We start from the raw sequence: 18346 nt of genomic DNA, 5'->3' as shown, positions 1-18346 counted from the left end.
GACCTGTTGTCACATTGGGAATAGCATCAGACCTGTTGTCACATTGGGAATAGAATCAGACCTGTTGTCACATTGGAAATAGAATCAGACCTGTTGTCACATTGGGAATAGCATCAGACCTGTTGTCACATTGGGAATAGCATCAGACCTGTTGTCACATTCGGAATAGAATCAGACCTGTTGTCACATTGGGAATAGAATCAGACCTGTTGTCACATTGGGAATAGAATCAGACCTGTTGTCACATTGGGAATAGCATCAGACCTGTTGTCACATTGGGAATAGAATCAGACCTGTTGTCACATTGGGAATAGAATCAGACCTGTTGTCACATTGGGAATAGCATCAGACCTGTTGTCACATTGGGAATAGAATCAGACCTGTTGTCACATTGGGAATAGAATCAGACCTGTTCTGATGTTGTCACATTGGGAATAGAATCAGACCTGTTGTCACATTGGGAATAGAATCAGACCTGTTGTCACATTGGGAATAGAATCAGACCTGTTCTCACATTGGGAATAGAATCAGACCTGTTCTGATGTTGTCACATTGAGAATAGAATCAGACCTGTTCTGATGTCACATTGGGAATAGAATCAGACCTGTTGTCACATTGGGAATAGAATCAGACCTGTTGTCACATTGGGAATAGAATCAGACCTGTTCTGATGTTGTCACATTGGGAATAGAATCAGACCTGTTCTGATGTTGTCACATTGGGAATAGAATCAGACCTGTTGTCACATTGGGAATAGAATCAGACCTGTTGTCACATTGGGAATAGCATCAGACCTGTTGTCACATTGGGAATAGAATCAGACCTGTTGTCACATTGGGAATAGAATCAGACCTGTTCTGCTGTTGTCACATTGGGAATAGAATCAGACCTGTTCTTATGTTGTCACATTGGGAATAGAATCAGACCTGTTGTCACATTGGGACTAGAATCAGACCTGTTGTCACATTGGGAATAGAATCAGACCTGTTGTCACATTGGGAATAGAATCAGACCTGTTCTTATGTTGTCACATTGGGAATAGAATCAGACCTGTTGTCACATTGGGAATAGAATCAGACCTGTTGTCACATTGGGAATAGAATCAGACCTGTTGTCACATTGGGAATAGCATCAGACCTGTTGTCACATTGGGAATAGAATCAGACCTGTTGTCACATTGGGAATAGAATCAGACCTGTTGTCACATTGGGAATAGCATCAGACCTGTTGTCACATTGGGAATAGAATCAGACCTGTTGTCACATTGGGAATAGAATCAGACCTGTTCTGATGTTGTCACATTGAGAATAGAATCAGACCTGTTCTGATGTTGTCTCATTGAGAATAGAATCAGACCTGTTCTGATGTTGTCTCATTGGGACTAGAATCAGACCTGTTCTGATGTTGTCTCATTGGGACTAGAATCAGACCTGTTCTGATGTTGTCTCATTGGGACTAGAATCAGACCTGTTCTAATGTTGTCACATTGGGACTAGAATCAGACCTGTTCTGATGTTGTCTCATTGTGAATAGAATCAGACCTGTTCTGATGTTGTCACATTGGGACTAGAATCAGACCTGTTCTGATGATGTCACATTGGGACTAGAATCAGACCTGTTCTGATGTTGTCTCATTGGGACTAGAATCAGACCTGTTCTGATGTTGTCTCATTGGGACTAGAATCAGACCTGTTCTGATGTTGTCTCATTGGGACTAGAATCAGACCTGTTCTGATGTTGTCTCATTGGGACTAGAATCAGACCTGTTCTGATGTTGTCACATTGGGACTAGAATCAGACCTGTTCTGATGTTGTCACATTGGGACTAGAATCAGACCTGTTCTGATGTTGTCTCATTGGGACTAGAATCAGACCTGTTCTGATGTTGTCACATTGGGACTAGAATCAGACCTGTTCTGATGTTGTCTCATTGAGAATAGAAGTGTAGAATGTGTGTATGCTGTGTCTGTTTCCAGGTTGGATCAATGCAGTTCTGACTCCAGTGGACACTCTGGCCTTTTCTGGACACTTTGTCCACAACCTGAGTGTTGAGATGCAGATGAGGTGAGCACATCTTTAGTATCAATGAGGACCTCCTGTAGCTTAGACTGTAGCTTAGACTGTAGCTTAGACTGTAGCTTAGACTGTAGCTTAGACTGTAGCTTAGACTGTAGCTTAGACTGTAGCTTTTAAGGTCAACTACACTTCCTGATTTGGCCTAGTTTTTAATGAAGAAATGCTCATATTGTTCCCATGACTTGAATGGGATTTGTGCTACAAATGCTAAAATGTTAGCATGTGGAAACCGTACCAGAGAACCTAAACCAAATCTAGGATTGCTGTGATATCATGTCCATAGACTGCTTACAGGGTAAGGAAACCAATATGTCATTTTAGGTGAACTATCCCTTTAAAAAATAATTTAAAGTGTGTTTTCCTCCGCAGAGCATATGAGGTGGAGAAGCGTCTGAAGGTCAACTGTCTGACTCCGTTCCCCAACTTTGAGACAGCCTGCTGGTACGTGGGACGCCACCTGCTGGAGAGATTCAAAGGTACATCACATTTTATCTTTCTACAACTATTAGGCTTTCAGGTTTGGTTTCAGTCTTCCTCTGCGTTCCTTTTCCTGTGCTTGTGATGCGTTTCCTGTTCCCCTCGTGGTGCTGGTCCGTTTCCTGTTCCTCTAGTGGTGCTGGTCCGTTTCCTGTTCCCCTCGTGGTGCTGGTCCGTTTCCTGTTCCTCTAGTGGTGTATAGCGTGTGTCCTTCCTACGGTCTGCTCAGCAGATGAGGAGATGGATACTCTAATATTATTACTGTCATTAAACGTCTGCTTGACGTCGTTCACAGATGATTATGTTCAAAAGGCCTGGCACAGTTACAATCACTAGTTCTCTGCTTTCTCTTTGAACTCTTCTCGGCTGGCCGGACAACTCTGTTTACGTTTCTACGCTTTGTCTCTCTGTTGTAATATGGCCAGATTGCCTTCTACTGATCACATTGCCAACATACTGTATGGGCTCTGGTCAATAGTTGTGCACTAAGTAGGGAATACAGGTATTATCTCTGTGTGTTAGTCAAAATCGGGGATTTATCCCATTATTTTCTTATGGAGATGAAATGATCCCCAATTCTACATGACAGAAAATCATTTCCGTTCGTACATTTCTATCATATCTGTTGTCGACGCAATGAGAAAGTTCAGTAATATTTCACCCCGATGAACAGACCTCAGGTAGAGCTATGCTCCCTAACCTTTACCGCACCTACCCCAGGCCTTACCCCTTCCCACCTGGCCAGGGTTCAATCTACTTTCTCTGCCTCCCTTTGCTTTGCGTTAAGCTACAGCACAGACTGGAATATGTTCTGGGAGTCATCCGATGGCATTGAGGAGGGTACCACATCAGACTGGAATATGTTCTGGGAATCATCCGATGGCATTGAGGAGGGTACCACATCAGACTGGAATATGTTCTGGGAATCATCCGATGGCATCGAGGAGGGTACCACATCAGACTGGAATATGTTCTGGGAATCATCCGATGGCATTGAGGAGGGTACCACATCAGACTGGAATATGTTCTGGGAATCATCCGATGGCATCGAGGAGGGTACCACATCAGACTGGAATATGTTCTGGGAGTCATCCTATGGCATTGAGGAGGGTACCACATCAGACTGGAATATGTTCTGGGAGTCATCCGATGGCATTGAGGAGGGTACCACATCAGACTGGAATATGTTCTGGGAATCATCCGATGGCATCGAGGAGGGTACCACATCAGACTGGAATATGTTCTGGGAGTCATCCGATGGCATTGAGGAGGGTACCACATCAGACTGGAATATGTTCTGGGAGTCATCCGATGGCATTGAGGAGGGTACCACATCAGACTGGAATATGTTCTGGGAGTCATCCTATGGCATTGAGGAGGGTACCACATCAGACTGGAATATGTTCTGGGAATCATCCGATGGCATTGAGGAGGGTACCACATCAGACTGGAATATGTTCTGGGAGTCATCCGATGGCATTGAGGAGGGTACCACATCAGACTGGAATATGTTCTGGGAATCATCCGATGGCATTGAGGAGGGTACCACATCAGACTGGAATATGTTCTGGGAGTCATCCGATGGCATTGAGGAGGGTACCACATCAGACTGGAATATGTTCTGGGAATCATCCGATGGCATTGAGGAGGGTACCACATCAGACTGGAATATGTTCTGGGAGTCATCCGATGGCATTGAGGAGGGTACCACATCAGACTGGAATATGTTCTGGGAATCATCCGATGGCATTGAGGAGGGTACCACATCAGACTGGAATATGTTCTGGGAATCATCCGATGGCATTGAGGAGGGTACCACATCAGACTGGAATATGTTCTGGGAGTCATCCGATGGCATTGAGGAGGGTACCACATCAGACTGGAATATGTTCTGGGAATCATCCGATGGCATTGAGGAGGGTACCACATCAGACTGGAATATGTTCTGGGAGTCATCCGATGGCATTGAGGAGGGTACCACATCAATCACCGGATTCATTAATAAGGACTTCGACAACGCAGTCCCCACAGTGACATAAACTCAGCAAAAAAAGAAACGTCCCTTTTTCAGGACCGTCTTTCAAAGAAAAATTTGTAAAATCCAAATAACTTCACAGATCTTCATTGTAAAGGGTTTAAACACTGTTTCCCATGCTTGTTCAATGAACCATAAACAATTAATGAACGTGCACCTGTCAAACGGTCGTTAAGACACTAACAGCTTACAGACGGTAGGCAATTAAGGTCACGGTTATGAAAACTGTTATGAAGACACTAAAGAGGCCTTTCTACTTTCTCCTGATGCTGAAAAACACCAAAAAGGAAGATGCCCAGGGTCCCTGCTCATCTGCGTGAACGTGCCTTAGGTATGCTGCAGGTGGTACCGGAGCCCCAAGTCTAGGACCAAAAGGATCCTTAACAGCTTCTTCGTCCAGGCCATAAGACTGCTAAACAATTAATCAAATGGCCACCAGATGTTTTTACATTCACCCCCTCCATTTTGTTTTTTACACTGCTGCTACTCACTGTTTATTATCTATGCATAGTCACTTCACCCCGACCTAGATGTAGTAATTACCTCTAACCTGCACCCCTGCACATTGAATCGGTCTCCCTGATCTCTGGTACCCCTGTATATAACCTGCACATTGACTCTATACCGGTACCCCTGTATATAACCTGCACATTGACTCGGTACACTGTACCCCCTGTATATAACCTGCACATTGACTCTATGATCACCGGTGCCCCCTGTATATAACCTGCACATTGACTCTGTGATCACACTGCTCTATAGTCTCCCTACCGGTACCCCTGTATATAACCTGCACATTGACTCGGTACCGGTGCCCCTGTATATAACCTGCACATTGACTCGATCGGTGCCCCTGTATATAGCCTGCACCCCTCACATTGACTCGGATCACACGGTGCCCCCTGTATATAACCTGCACATTGACTCGGTATCGGTGCCCCTGTATATAGCCTGCACCCCTCACATTGACTCACCACTCTGTACCGGTGCCCCCTGTATATAACCTGCACATTGACTCGGTATCGGTGCCCCCTGTATATAGCCTGCACCCCCATCACATTGACTCGGTGACCGGTGCCCCTGTACATAGCCTCGTTATTGTTATTTTATGATGTTACTTTTCATAATTTTTTACTTTAGTTTATTTGGTAAATATTTTGTTAACTCTTCTTGAACTTCACTGTTGGTTAAGGGCTTGTAAGTAAACATTTCACGGTTAGGTTTATTCGGTGCATGTGACAAATACATCTAGATTTGATATGATAGAATGCCAGTACTGTGACGAGTTGCTTTACATTCTTAAAAGCCTCCTCCTGCACTGCATGTGCATGTAGAGTCACTCTTGAGCAGGTCGTTGAGGGGCTGGACCCAGTTGGTACCTGCCTAGGTAGTGAATCATACCCAGGATCCTCCTTAGATCAGACACATTTCTTGGAGACTCCAGCTGGGTAATGGCCTGGATTTTGGCCTCATCAAGACAAATGCCATCCTCGTCAGTATAGTGTCCTAGGTAGTTAAGCCATTTCTGACGCAGTAGACATTTGTCTGGGTTGACTCTCCAAACCTGCTTTCTCCAGTGTGTATAGGGTGTTCTGGAGTCTCACTTCCTGATCCGCTGGCGTGTCTGAGTAGAAGTATATCATCAAAAAATGGCCACACCTTCTTGGTCCTTCAGGGGCTCTGTCATCTCGCCCCAGAAGATGTCTGGGGAACTAGTGATTCCAAATGGAAGTCTGTATAAATAGTATCTTCCAAAAGGCGTTCTGAATGTGGTCAGCTTGGCACTCTCTCTGTCTAGTGGAATCTGCCAGAGGCCACTGGCTGCATCTGAAAGAGACAATACCTTGGCAGCAGCCAGCTTTGTCAGGATATCGTCTATGGTGGGTACAATGGATTTCTCCCTTTTCTCTGATTTGTTTAACCTTCTCAGGTTAGCACATACCCTCAGCTGGTCTTTGTTATTCTTGTTTACCAGGACCATAGGAGCACACTGCTCTATAGTCTCCCTGATCTCTGTGATCACACCACTCTCTAGGCTCCCTGATCTCTGTGATCACACTGCTCTATAGTCTCCCTGATCTCTGTGATCACACTGCTCTATAGTGTCCCTGATCTCTGTGATCACACTGCTCTATAATCTCCCTGATCTCTGTGATCACACTGCTCTATAGTGTCCCTGATCTCTGTGATCACACTGCTCTATAGTGTCCCTGATCTCTGTGATCACACTGCTCTATAGTCTCCCTGATCTCTGTGATCACACTGCTCTATAGTCTCCCTGATCTCTGTGATCACACTGCTCTATAGTCTCCCTGATCTCTGTGATCACACTGCTCTATAGTCTCCCTGATCTCTGTGATCACACTGCTCTATAGTCTCCCTGATCTCTATGATCACACCACTCTGTAGGCTCCCTGATCTCTATGATCACACCACTCTCTAGGCTCCCTGATCTCTATGATCACACCACTCTGTAGGCTCCCTGTAAAGTGACCCATACGGTTCAGTAGTATCTGTAAAGTGACCCATAGAGTTCATTAGTATCTGTAAAGTGACCCATAGAGTAGTTCAGTAGTATCTGTAAAGTGACCCATACGGTTCAGTAGTATCTGTAAAGTGACCCATACGGTTCAGTAGTATCTGTAAAGTGACCCATAGGAGTTCAGTAGTATCTGTAAAGTGACCCATAGGAGTTTGTTAGTATCTGTAAAGTGACCCGTAGAGTTCAGTAGTATCTGTAAAGTGACCCATAGAGTTCATTAGTATCTGTAAAGTGACCCATACGGTTCAGTAGTATCTGTAAAGTGACCCATAGAGTTCAGTAGTATCTGTAGTGACCCATACTGTTCAGTAGTATCTTTAAAGTGACCCATACAGTCCAGTAGTATCTGTAAAGTGACCCATACAGTCCAGTAGTATCTGTAAAGTGACCCATACATCCAGTAGTATCTGTAAAGTGACCCATACTGTTCAGTAGTATCTGTAAAGTGACCCATACAGTCCAGTAGTATCTGTAAAGTGACCCATACAGTCCAGTAGTATCTGTAAAGTCACCCATACAGTCCAGTAGTATCTGTAAAGTGACCCATACAGTCCAGTAGTATCTGTAAAGTGACCCATACAGTCCAGTAGTATCTGTAAAGTGACCCATACAGTTCAGTAGTATCTGTAAAGTGACCCATACAGTTCAGTAGTATCTGTAAAGTGACCCATACAGTTCAGTAGTATCTGTAAATTGACCCATACTGTTCAGTAGTATCTGTAAAGTGACCCATACAGTCCAGTAGTATCTGTAAAGTGACCCATACTGTTCAGTAGTATCTGTAAAGTGACCCATACAGTCCAGTAGTATCTGTAAAGTGACCCATACAGTCCAGTAGTATCTGTAAAGTGACCCATACAGTTCAGTAGTATCTGTAAAGTGACCCATACTGTTCAGTAGTATCTGTAAAGTGACCCATACAGTCCAGTATTATCTGTAAAGTGACCCATAGAGTTCAGTAGTATCTGTAAAGTGACCCATAGAGTTCAGTAGTATCTGTAAAGTGACCCATACAGTCCAGTAGTATCTGTAAAGTGACCCATACAGTCCAGTATTATCTGTAAAGTGACCCATAGAGTTCAGTAGTATCTGTAAAGTGACCCATACAGTTCAGTAGTATCTGTAAAGTGACCCATACAGTCCTGTAGTATCTGTAAAGTAACCCATACAGTCCAGTAGTATCTGTAAAGTGACCCATACAGTCCAGTATTATCTGTAAAGTGACCCATAGAGTTCAGTAGTATCTGTAAAGTGACCCATACAGTCCAGTATTATCTGTAAAGTGACCCATAGAGTTCAGTAGTATCTGTAAAGTGACCCATACAGTCCAGTAGTATCTGTAAAGTGACCCATACAGTCCAGTATTATCTGTAAAGTGACCCATAGAGTTCAGTAGTATCTGTAAAGTGACCCATACAGTTCAGTAGTATCTGTAAAGTGACCCATACAGTCCTGTAGTATCTGTAAAGTAACTCATACAGTCCAGTAGTATCTGTAAAGTGACCCATACAGTTCAGTAGTATCTGTAAAGTATCCCAGTTTCCACCCTGGCCTGTCTGGTTTAGTTACTTTTCAGTAGGGGCATGTTTTTCAGTGTGCTCTAAGTATTTTCCTGATATGACACTGCCCCTGTGTTAGTCTTAAAGTCTGTTGTTGTACCTTTTATTTGCAGTTTAACTGTCATCGTTTTAGTCATCAACATCTGTAACTCCCAGGAAATGGAACTCACCCTCTCCTCTCTCGTTGGGTGCTGTAACCTCTTTGACCACGTAGTAGCGACAAACGACTGCGAAATGCCCTAGCTTCCTACAGCTGCGACATTCTTTAGCATTACCACATCTGAAGCATCCTGTTCACATTCTGTCATTTTGTTTAATCCCCTTTGTTTTGTCCATTTCTGTGTCTGTTTGTCATTGTGCACCGCTCGTCTGTATGCTACTTCACTGAGCTGTCCCTTGACTTGCTCTGACTGCTTCACAAGCTCTACCGCTTTGTCGAGTGTCAAGTCAGGCGTTAGTTGACGCTTCTCTGACATCTCCCTATGACCAACCTGTCCTGGATATTAGAGTTCTTGGCAGTGTTGAAACGTAACATCTATCTGGTGTAGGCTTCTGATGTATCTCTCTGGGGTTTCCGTGGGCGCGTTGATGAAAGCAGGCTCTTTCATGAATAGTGTTCACTTTGGGCACTAACTAATTGTCCAGTTCACCCATAACAATCTCATAATCATTCTGATCCTCCTCCACAGAAGACCTGAATATCTTAAACTCATTCAGCTTCTTTCCCCTGCGAATAGAGCAGTGTACAGACCTGTAACTATTTTCTGGTGGGTGGGGGAGGCATATGTCTGGGAGAGATGGATGCAGGGAGGGAGGGAGGCAGGCTGGGAGGGCGAGAGGCAGGCAGGCTGGGAGAGAGGGAGGCAGGCAGGCTGGCTGGGAGGGAGGGGGAGGGAGGGAGAGTCATATGTCTGGGAGAGATGGATGGAGGGAGGCAGGGAGGCAGGCTGGGAGAGAGTGAGGCAGGCAGGCTGGGAGAGGCATATGTCTGGGAGAGATGGATGGAGGGAGGGAGGCAGGCTGGGAGGGTGGGTGGGAGGCAGGCAGGCAGGCTGGGAGGGAGAGAGGCAGGCAGGCTGGGAGGGAGGGGGAGGGAGAGGCATATGTCTGGGAGGGCGGGAGGGGAAGAGGCATATGTCTGGGAGAGATGGCTGGAGGGAGGGAGGGAGGGAGGCAGGCTGGGAGGCAGGCAGGGAGGGAGGGAAGGAGAGGCATGTGTCTGGGAGAGATGGAGGGAGGCTTAGGAGGTGGGGGGGGGGCACATGTGTCTGATTTAAACAGCCTTCATCTTGCAGTAACATCTTCCAGGGGTTTACTGGTCTAATCAGATGTTTTCTGTCAACCAGATTCAGTTTCAACAGTGTTTTATATTTCCCTGCTGTCTGTGTACGAAATGTATGGTGACCGGGCTCTGAAACGTGATGTGTTTTGATTGGTTAATTAGTTTACTGACAGCAGTTAGGCTAGAGGGAGCCGCTGTCTTACAGTAGAAAGTGTAAGAAAAATGAGTCTACCACTCAATCGATGTTCTCACGGTGAATGAACAGAATCCAATTAATTTAACCTTGATTTGAACAGTTTGTCCATTTGAGGTCAAATGACCTGTTTACCAAGAGAGAGCTGTCTAACAATATTCTCTCTTGTTGCAGGTTTACACAAGTCCAACAAGCAACCAGCTGCCTACCTGGTCCACGGAGCTAAGATCATCAACGGAGCTTTTAGAGCTTGGACCAAGAAACAGGTAATGTTTGTTACCTCACCCATCAGTTCCACCTGTACTCCCTAAATATCACCTTTATAATGGACAATATGTCCCGTTGTCCTTCTTTCTTTCCACAGTCTTATGATGTCCTGTCTACCAATGTCAGCTGCTACTACAGCTACTATTGCTCTGCTGACTATGTTTCATGTACCGGGTCTCTCCTCCAGACTCTGTTGACTGTGTTTCATGTACTGGGTCTCTCCTCCAGACTCTGTTGACTGTGTTTCATGTACTGGGTCTCTCCTCCAGACTCTGTTGACTGTGTTTCATGTACTGGGTCTCTCCTCCAGGCTCTGTTGACTGTGTTTCATGTACTGGGTCTCTCCTCCAGATTCTGTTGACTGTTTCATGTACTGGGTCTCTCCTCCAGGCTCTGTTGACTGTGTTTCATGTACCGGGTCTCTCCTCCAAGCTCTGTTGACTGTGTTTCATGTACCGGGTCTCTCCTCCAGACTCTGTTGACTGTGTTTCATGTACCGGGTCTCTCCTCCAGGCTCTGTTGACTGTGTTTCGTGTACCGGGTCTCTCCTCCAGGCTCTGTTGACTGTGTTTCATGTACTGGGTCTCTCCTCCAGGCTCTGTTGACTGTGTTTCATGTACTGGGTCTCTCCTCCAGGCTCTGCTGACTGTGTTTAATGTACTGGGTCTCTCCTCCAGGCTCTGTACCGGGTCTCTCCTCCAGACTCTGTTGACTGTTTCATGTACTGGGTCTCTCCTCCAGGCTCTGTACCGGGTCTCTCCTCCAGACTCTGTTGACTGTTTCATGTACTGGGTCTCTCCTCCAGGCTCTGTTGACTGTGTTTCATGTACTGGGTCTCTCCTCCAGGCTCTGCTGACTGTGTTTCATGTACTGGGTCTCTCCTCCAGGCTCTGTACCGGGTCTCTCCTCCAGACTCTGTTGACTGTTTCATGTACTGGGTCTCTCCTCCAGACTCTGTTGACTGTGTTTCATGTACCGGGTCTCTCCTCCAGACTCTGTTGACTGTGTTTCATGTACTGGGTCTCTCCTCCAGACTCTGTTGACTGTTTCATGTACTGGGTCTCTCCTCCAGACTCTGTTGACTGTTTCATGTACTGGGTCTCTCCTCCAGACTGTTGACTGTTTCATGTACCGGGTCTCTCCTCCAGACTGTTGACTGTTTCATGTACTGGGTCTCTCCTCCAGCCTCTGTTGACTGTTTCATGTACTGGGTCTCTCCTCCAGGCTCTGTTAGAACACGAGGATGAGCTTCCAGAGAACATGAAGCCCACTCAGCTCATCAAGGACCTGGCCAAGGAGATCAGGATCTCAGAGGTATGACCCTACCCTGCTCAGTGCCACCTTGCCCTGTCCTTACCTGCTCTGTACTGATCTATTCTACTGGTCAGGTATCCAATGGTCTGTTGTAGTTGAGAGATACGTAGAGAAAATATGACATTAACAGTACAGACATCAACTGTATAGGTTAAGTCGGAAGTTTACATACACTTAGGTTGGCGTCATTAAAACTTGTTTTTCAACCACTCCACAAATTTCTTGTTAACAAACTATAGTTTTGGCAAGTCGGTTAGGACATCTACTTTGTGTATGACACAAGTCATTTTTCCAACAATTGTTTACAGACTGATTATTTCACTTATAATTCACTGTATCACAATTCCAGTGAGTCAGAAGTTTACAGTGCCTTTAAACAGCTTGGAAAATTCCAGAACATGATGTCATGGCTTTAGAAGCTTCTGACATCATTTGAGTCAATTGGAGGTGTACCTGTGGATGTATTTCAAGCACTACCTTCAAACTCAGTGCCTCTTTGCTTGACATCATGGGAAAATCTAAAGAAATCAGCCAAGACCTCAGAATAAAAATGATAGATCTCCGTAAATCTTGTTCATCCTTGGGAGCAATTTCCAAACGCCTGAAGGCACTACCTTCATCTGTACAAACAATAGTACGTAGTAGTAAGTATAAACACCATGGGACCACGCAGCCGTCATACCTCTCAGGAAGGAGACACGTTCTCTCCTAGAGACTAATGTACTTTGGTGCGAAAAGTGCAAATCAATCCCAGAACAGCAGCAAAGTACCTTGTGAAGATGCTGGAGGAAACAGGTACAAAAGTATCTATATCCACAGTAAAACGAGTCCTATATCGACAAAACCTGAAAGACCGCTCAGCAAGGAAGAAGCCACTGCTCCAAAACCGCCATAAAAAGCCAGACTACAGTTTGCAACAGCACATGGGGACAAAGATCATACTTTTTGGAGAAATGTCCTCTGTTCTGATGAAACAAAAATAGAACTGTTTGGCCATAATGACCAGTGTTATGTTTGGAGGAAAAAAGGGTAGGCTTGCAAGCTTAAGAACACCATCCCAACCGTGAAGCACAGGGGTGGCAGCATCATGTTGTGGGGGTGCTTTGCTGCAGGAGGGACTGGTGCACTTCACAAAATAGATGGCATCACGAGGTCGGAAAATAACGTGTATATATTGAAGCAACATCTCAAGACATCAGTCAGGAAGTTAAAGCTTGGTCGCAAATGGGTCTTCCAAATGGACAATGACCCCAAGCATACTTCCAAAGTTGTGGCAAAATTGCTTAAGGACAACAAAGTCAAGGTATTGGAGTGGCCATCACAAAGCCCTGACATCAAACCCATAGAAAATTGTGGGCAGAACTGAAAAAGCGTGTGCAAACAAGGAGGCCTACAAACCTGACTCAGTTACACCAGCTCTGTCAGGAGGCCTACAAACCTGACTCAGTTACACCAGCTCTGTCAGGAGGAATGGGACATAATTCACCCAAGTTATTGTGGGAAGCTTGTGGAAGGCTACCCGAAACATTTGACCAAAGTTAAACAATTTAAAGGCAATGCAACCAAATACTAATTGAGTGTATGTAAACTTCTGACCCACTGGGAATGTGATGAAAGAAATAAAAGCTTAAATAAATCATTCTCTGCTATTATTCTGTAATTTCACATTCTTCAAATAAAGTGGTGATCCTAACGGACCTAAGACAGGGAATATTTACTAGGATTAAATGTCAGGAATTGTGAAAAACATGAACTCATAGCCTATGAACTCATAGCTCAGACTGTCATGGTTCAGAGTGACAGCTCAGACTGTTGTCATGGTTCAGAGTGACAGCTCAGACTGTGGTCATGGTTCAGAGTGACAGCTCAGACTGTGGTCATGGTTCAGAGTGACAGCTCAGACTGTGGTCATGGTTCAGAGTGACAGCTCAGACTGTGGTCATGGTTCAGAGTGACAGCTCAGACTGTGGTCATGGTTCAGAGTGACAGCTCAGACTGTGGTCATGGTTCAGAGTGACAGCTCAGACTGTGGTCATGGTTCAGAGTGAAATTAGAAAAGTGAGTATTTTTGGATAAATTACCATGACATTGTGTTGTTGTTGTTCAGAATGCGGCTAAAGCCATTAAGAGTGATTTGAGCAGCAAGGCTCCAGTGGAGGAACCCCCTGCTGCCCCATCAGAGCCTGAGGACCCTGCTTCCCCCTCCAGCGTCCCCTCTCCCTCCCCTCCCCTCCGGGAAAAACCAGCTAGGAAGAAGGCCTCCAAGCCACCCAAGCCGCCCAAGATGCCCAAGGCCCCCAAACCTCCCAAGGTCCCCAAAGTGAAGGAGGGAGGGAACAAGAAAGGAAAGAAAGAGAAGGAGGTCCCCCTTCCCCCTCCTCCTCCTCCATCGAAGCCCTCCAGCCTGGCAGCTCTGGAGTCTCACGCTAAGGACATCCTCAGCAAGATGGACCAGCCCAAGAAGGGCAAGATGGGGGGCAAGGTGATCTTTTTTACTATAAAACATTTTCCACATACACTACCTGTCAAAAGTTTCAGAACATCTACTCGTTCAAGGGTTTTTCTTTATTTTTACTAGTTTTCTACATCGTAGAATAATAGTGAAGACATCAAAACTATGAAATAACACATATGGAATCATGTAGTAACCAAAAAAATTGTTAAACGAATCAAAATGTATTTTAGATTCTTCAAATAGCCACCCTTTTTCCTTGATGACAGCTTTGCTTTCTACAATGTAGAAAATAGTACAAATAAATGGAGATGAAGTTGAACATTTTTAGAAATGTCCCTTTAACCATTATTTACGTGCCGGTCAAGATGGATGAGCCCAAGAGGGGCAAGGCAACCTTGACCATGAATAACATGACTGGACCAGTCATGCTCTACACCTCTACATCAGGGGTTGTCAACCCTCCTCTTGGAGGGTGTGCAGGCATTTCTCCAACAGCTGCTCCCTGCTCCCCCAGGTGGCGAACAACATCCTGAGTATGTCGGGGACCTGTAAGCAGAACGATTTGGAGAAGATTGAGATCCGAGAACAGAACAAGAAACAGGCGGAGGCCAAGTGGAAATATAAGGTACAGTACAGTACAGTTTCAGTTGGGTAAGGTACAGTACAGTTTCAGTTGGGTAAGGTACAGAACAGTTTCAGTTGGGTAAGGTACAGTACAGTTTCAGTTGGGTAAGGAACAGTTTCAGTTAGGTAAGGTACAGTTTCAGTTAGGTAAGGTACAGTTTCAGTTGGGTAAGGTACAGTTTCAGTTAGGTAAGGTACAGTACAGTTTCAGTTAGGTAAGGTACAGTACCGTTTCAGTTGGGTAAGGTACAGAACCGTTTCAGTTGGGTAAGCAACAGAACTGTTTCAGTTGGGTAAGCAACAGAACTGTTTCAGTTGGGTAAGGAACAGAACCGTTTCAGTTGGGTAAGGAACAGTTTCAGTTGGGTAAGGTACAGTTTCAGTTAGGTAAGGTACAGTTTCAGTTGGGTAAGGTACAGAACATTTCAGTTGGGTAAGGAACAGTTTCAGTTGGGTAAGCAACAGAACTGTTTCAGTTAGGTAAGGAACAGAACCGTTTCAGTTGGGTAAGGAACAGTTTCAGTTGGGTAAGGTACAGTTTCAGTTAGGTAAGGTACAGTTTCAGTTGGGTAAGGTACAGAACATTTCAGTTGGGTACAGAACCGTTTCAGTTGGGTAAGGAACAGAACAGTTTCAGTTGGGTAAGGTACAGAACCGTTTCAGTTGGGTAAGGTACAGAACAGTTTCAGTTGGGTAAGGTACAGTTTCAGTTGGGTAAGGAACAGAACCGTGTCAGTTGGGTAAGGTACAGAACAGTTTCAGTTGGGTAAGGTACAGAACAGTTTCAGTTGGGTAAGGTACAGAACAGTTTCAGTTGGGTAAGGTACAGAACAGTTTCAGTTGGGTAAGGTACAGTACAGTTTCAGTTGGGTAAGGAACAGTTTCAGTTAGGTAAGGTACAGAACAGAACCGTTTCAATTGGGTAAGGTACAGTACATTTAGAGTTGTAAATATAAGGGAAGCTGCAGACCAAAAATATAAAGAAGTTAATTTAGGTAAGATGGAGAATAGTAAAGGTTAATATAACATACAGAATATGAAAGGTTAATATAACGTACAGAATATGAAAGGTTAATATAATGTAAGTTTCAGAATAGTTTGAGTCGAGGCTGTCTAGGCATGCTTCAAAAACACCAATGTAGACATGATAATGATGCTTCAACAGAAAGAGAAAGCAGATTCAAGCTTTTTAAAACAAGTATGTAAGTGGTTCTGTTCAATTAAATCTGAGAAGCTGAGGTCCAACAGAAATGTATTTAACTCACTATAGATCAGCTAAACAAACAGGCTGAACTGTTTTGAGCTTCTAGAACCTGGGCCCCACCAACAGGCTGGACTGTTTAAAGCTTCTAGAACCTGGGCCCCACCAACAGGCTGGACTGTTTAAAGCTTCTAGAACCTGGGCCCCGCCAACAGGCTGGACTGTTTAAAGCTTCTAGAACCTGGGCCCCACCAACAGGCTGGACTGTTTAAAGCTTCTAGAACCTGTTTGAGCTTGTTATCAGTATAAAAGACACCTGTCCACAACCTCAAACAGTCACACTCCAAACTCCACTATGGCCAAGACCAAAGAGCTGTCAAAGGACACCAGAAACAAAATTGTAGACCTGCACCAGGCTGGGAAGACTGAATCTGCAATAGGTAAGCAGCTTGTTTTGAAGAAATCAACTGTGGGAGCAATTATTAGGAAATGGAAGACATACAAGACCACTGATAATCTCCCTCGATCTGGGGCTCCACGCAAGATCTCACCCCGTGGGGTCAAAATGATCACAAGAACGGTGAGCAAAAATCCCAGAACCACACGGGGAACTTAGTGAATGACCTGCAGAGAGCTGGGACCAAAGTAACAAAGCCTATCATCAGTAACACACTACGCCTCCAGGGACTCTAATCCTGCAGTGCCAGACATGTCCCCCTGCTTAAGTCAGTACATGTCCAGGCCCGTCTGAAGTTTGCTAGAGAGCATTTGGATGATCCAGAAGAAGATTGGGAGAATGTCATATGGTCAGATGAAACCAAAATATAACTTTTTGGTTAAAACTCAACTCGTCGTGTTTGGAGGACAAAGAATGCTGAGTTGCATCCAAAGAACACCGTAACTACTGTGAAGCATGGGGGTGGAAACAACATGCTTTGGGGCTGTTTTTCTGCAAAGGGACCAGGACGACTGATCCGTGTAAAGGAAAGAATGAATGGGGCCATGTATCGTGAGATTTTGAGTGAAAACCTCCTTCCATCAGCAAGGGCATTGAAGATGAAACGTGGCTGGGTCTTTCAGCATGACAATGATCCCAAACACGCCGCCCGGGCAACAAAGGAGTGGCTTCGTAAGTTTTAGATTTGCCAACTTCAAAGTAATGACTCGTGACTTGTTCATGTTACATTTAACAACTTCAGATACTACAGAGCAATGCAGGTAAGATGCTATCGGAAAATCAGCTTAATCACTTTGCACCTGCACATAACTGGCGCGTTCTCTCTCATTCCTGTCACAAGGCATTCTGGAACTTGCAGTCAAAAAGCGTAATTCAATACAAACCAATACAATTACATATGTAAATAACTGTAAAGAAATATCTTTAGATACAGCTCAATTAATTCACTTAAACATTAACTCTGTAACACATTAAAGTTACAACAGTAAGAATCATTAAGTTCCTGGAGTGGCCTAGCCAGTCTCCAGATCTCAACCCCATATAAAATCTTTGGAGGGAGTTGAAAGTCCATGTTGCCTAGCAACAGCCCCAAAACATCACTGCTCTAGAGGAGATCTGCATGGAGGAATGGGCCAAAATACCAGCAACAGTGTGTGAAAACCTTAAATACTTACAAAAAACGTTTGACCATGAGACACTTTTGTTATTGACCAAATACTTATTTACCACCATAATTTGCAAATAAATTCATTAAAAATCCTACAACGTGATTTTCTGGATTTGTTTTTCTCATTTTGTCTGTCATAGTTGAAGTGTACCTATGATGAAAATTACAGGCCTCTCATCTTTTTAAGTGGGAGAACTTGCACAATTGGTGGCTGACTAAATACTTTCTTGCCCCACTGTATTACCCAGATTGCTCTTTGTATTTCATGCATTGCCCATTCTAGTCCCTGTGTCTACATTGAAGGTGTTGGATAAGCTTCTTTCTAAATTCATGTGGCTAAACAAGAGACCGAGAGTGAGACTCAAAGTTCTATTCTTACCCAAAGATAAAGATGGCCTGGGCTTACCCAATTAAAATATATATTTTGGGGCTTTTCCAATTAAAATATATACTTTTGGGCCACGCAATTAAGCTTTGGTGGCTTGGATTAAACAAGATTTCTATACAAATTGAGCAACGTTCATGTCCAGAAATATACAGCTTCCTTTTAGGCCAATTGCATTGGAATAAAGTTAGATGGAAGAATGAATGGATAAGATACTGCTGTCCATACCTTTAGAGTGTAAGAAAAACAGGAAATGCCAACTTCGCTCTCAAGGGCCATGAAAATGACTAGCGATCCCGACCTTAAGCCAT

General features: G+C 44.5%; 1 protein-coding gene across 1 annotated transcript in view; it reads left to right on the top strand.

The window, feature by feature from the left end:
• Nucleotides 1-14825, top strand: part of LOC124003564 (lysine-specific demethylase phf2-like) — a gene marked incomplete at its 3' end in the record, with an annotated part of 137545 nt that extends 122720 nt beyond the window's left edge. The window contains 6 exon segments of the mRNA XM_046311921.1: nt 1977-2064; nt 2446-2552; nt 10339-10430; nt 11656-11745; nt 13853-14227; nt 14715-14825. Of these exon segments, the coding sequence (XP_046167877.1) occupies nt 1977-2064; nt 2446-2552; nt 10339-10430; nt 11656-11745; nt 13853-14227; nt 14715-14825 (863 nt within the window).
• Between the last annotated feature and the right edge of the window lie 3521 nt (nt 14826-18346).

Source organism: Oncorhynchus gorbuscha, linkage group LG18 (genome assembly GCF_021184085.1).
Source record: "Oncorhynchus gorbuscha isolate QuinsamMale2020 ecotype Even-year linkage group LG18, OgorEven_v1.0, whole genome shotgun sequence".
NCBI classification, from domain to species: domain Eukaryota; kingdom Metazoa; phylum Chordata; class Actinopteri; order Salmoniformes; family Salmonidae; genus Oncorhynchus; species Oncorhynchus gorbuscha.
Note: the sequence above shows the minus strand (reverse complement) of the source record. Positions and strands in the feature narration are given on the sequence as shown.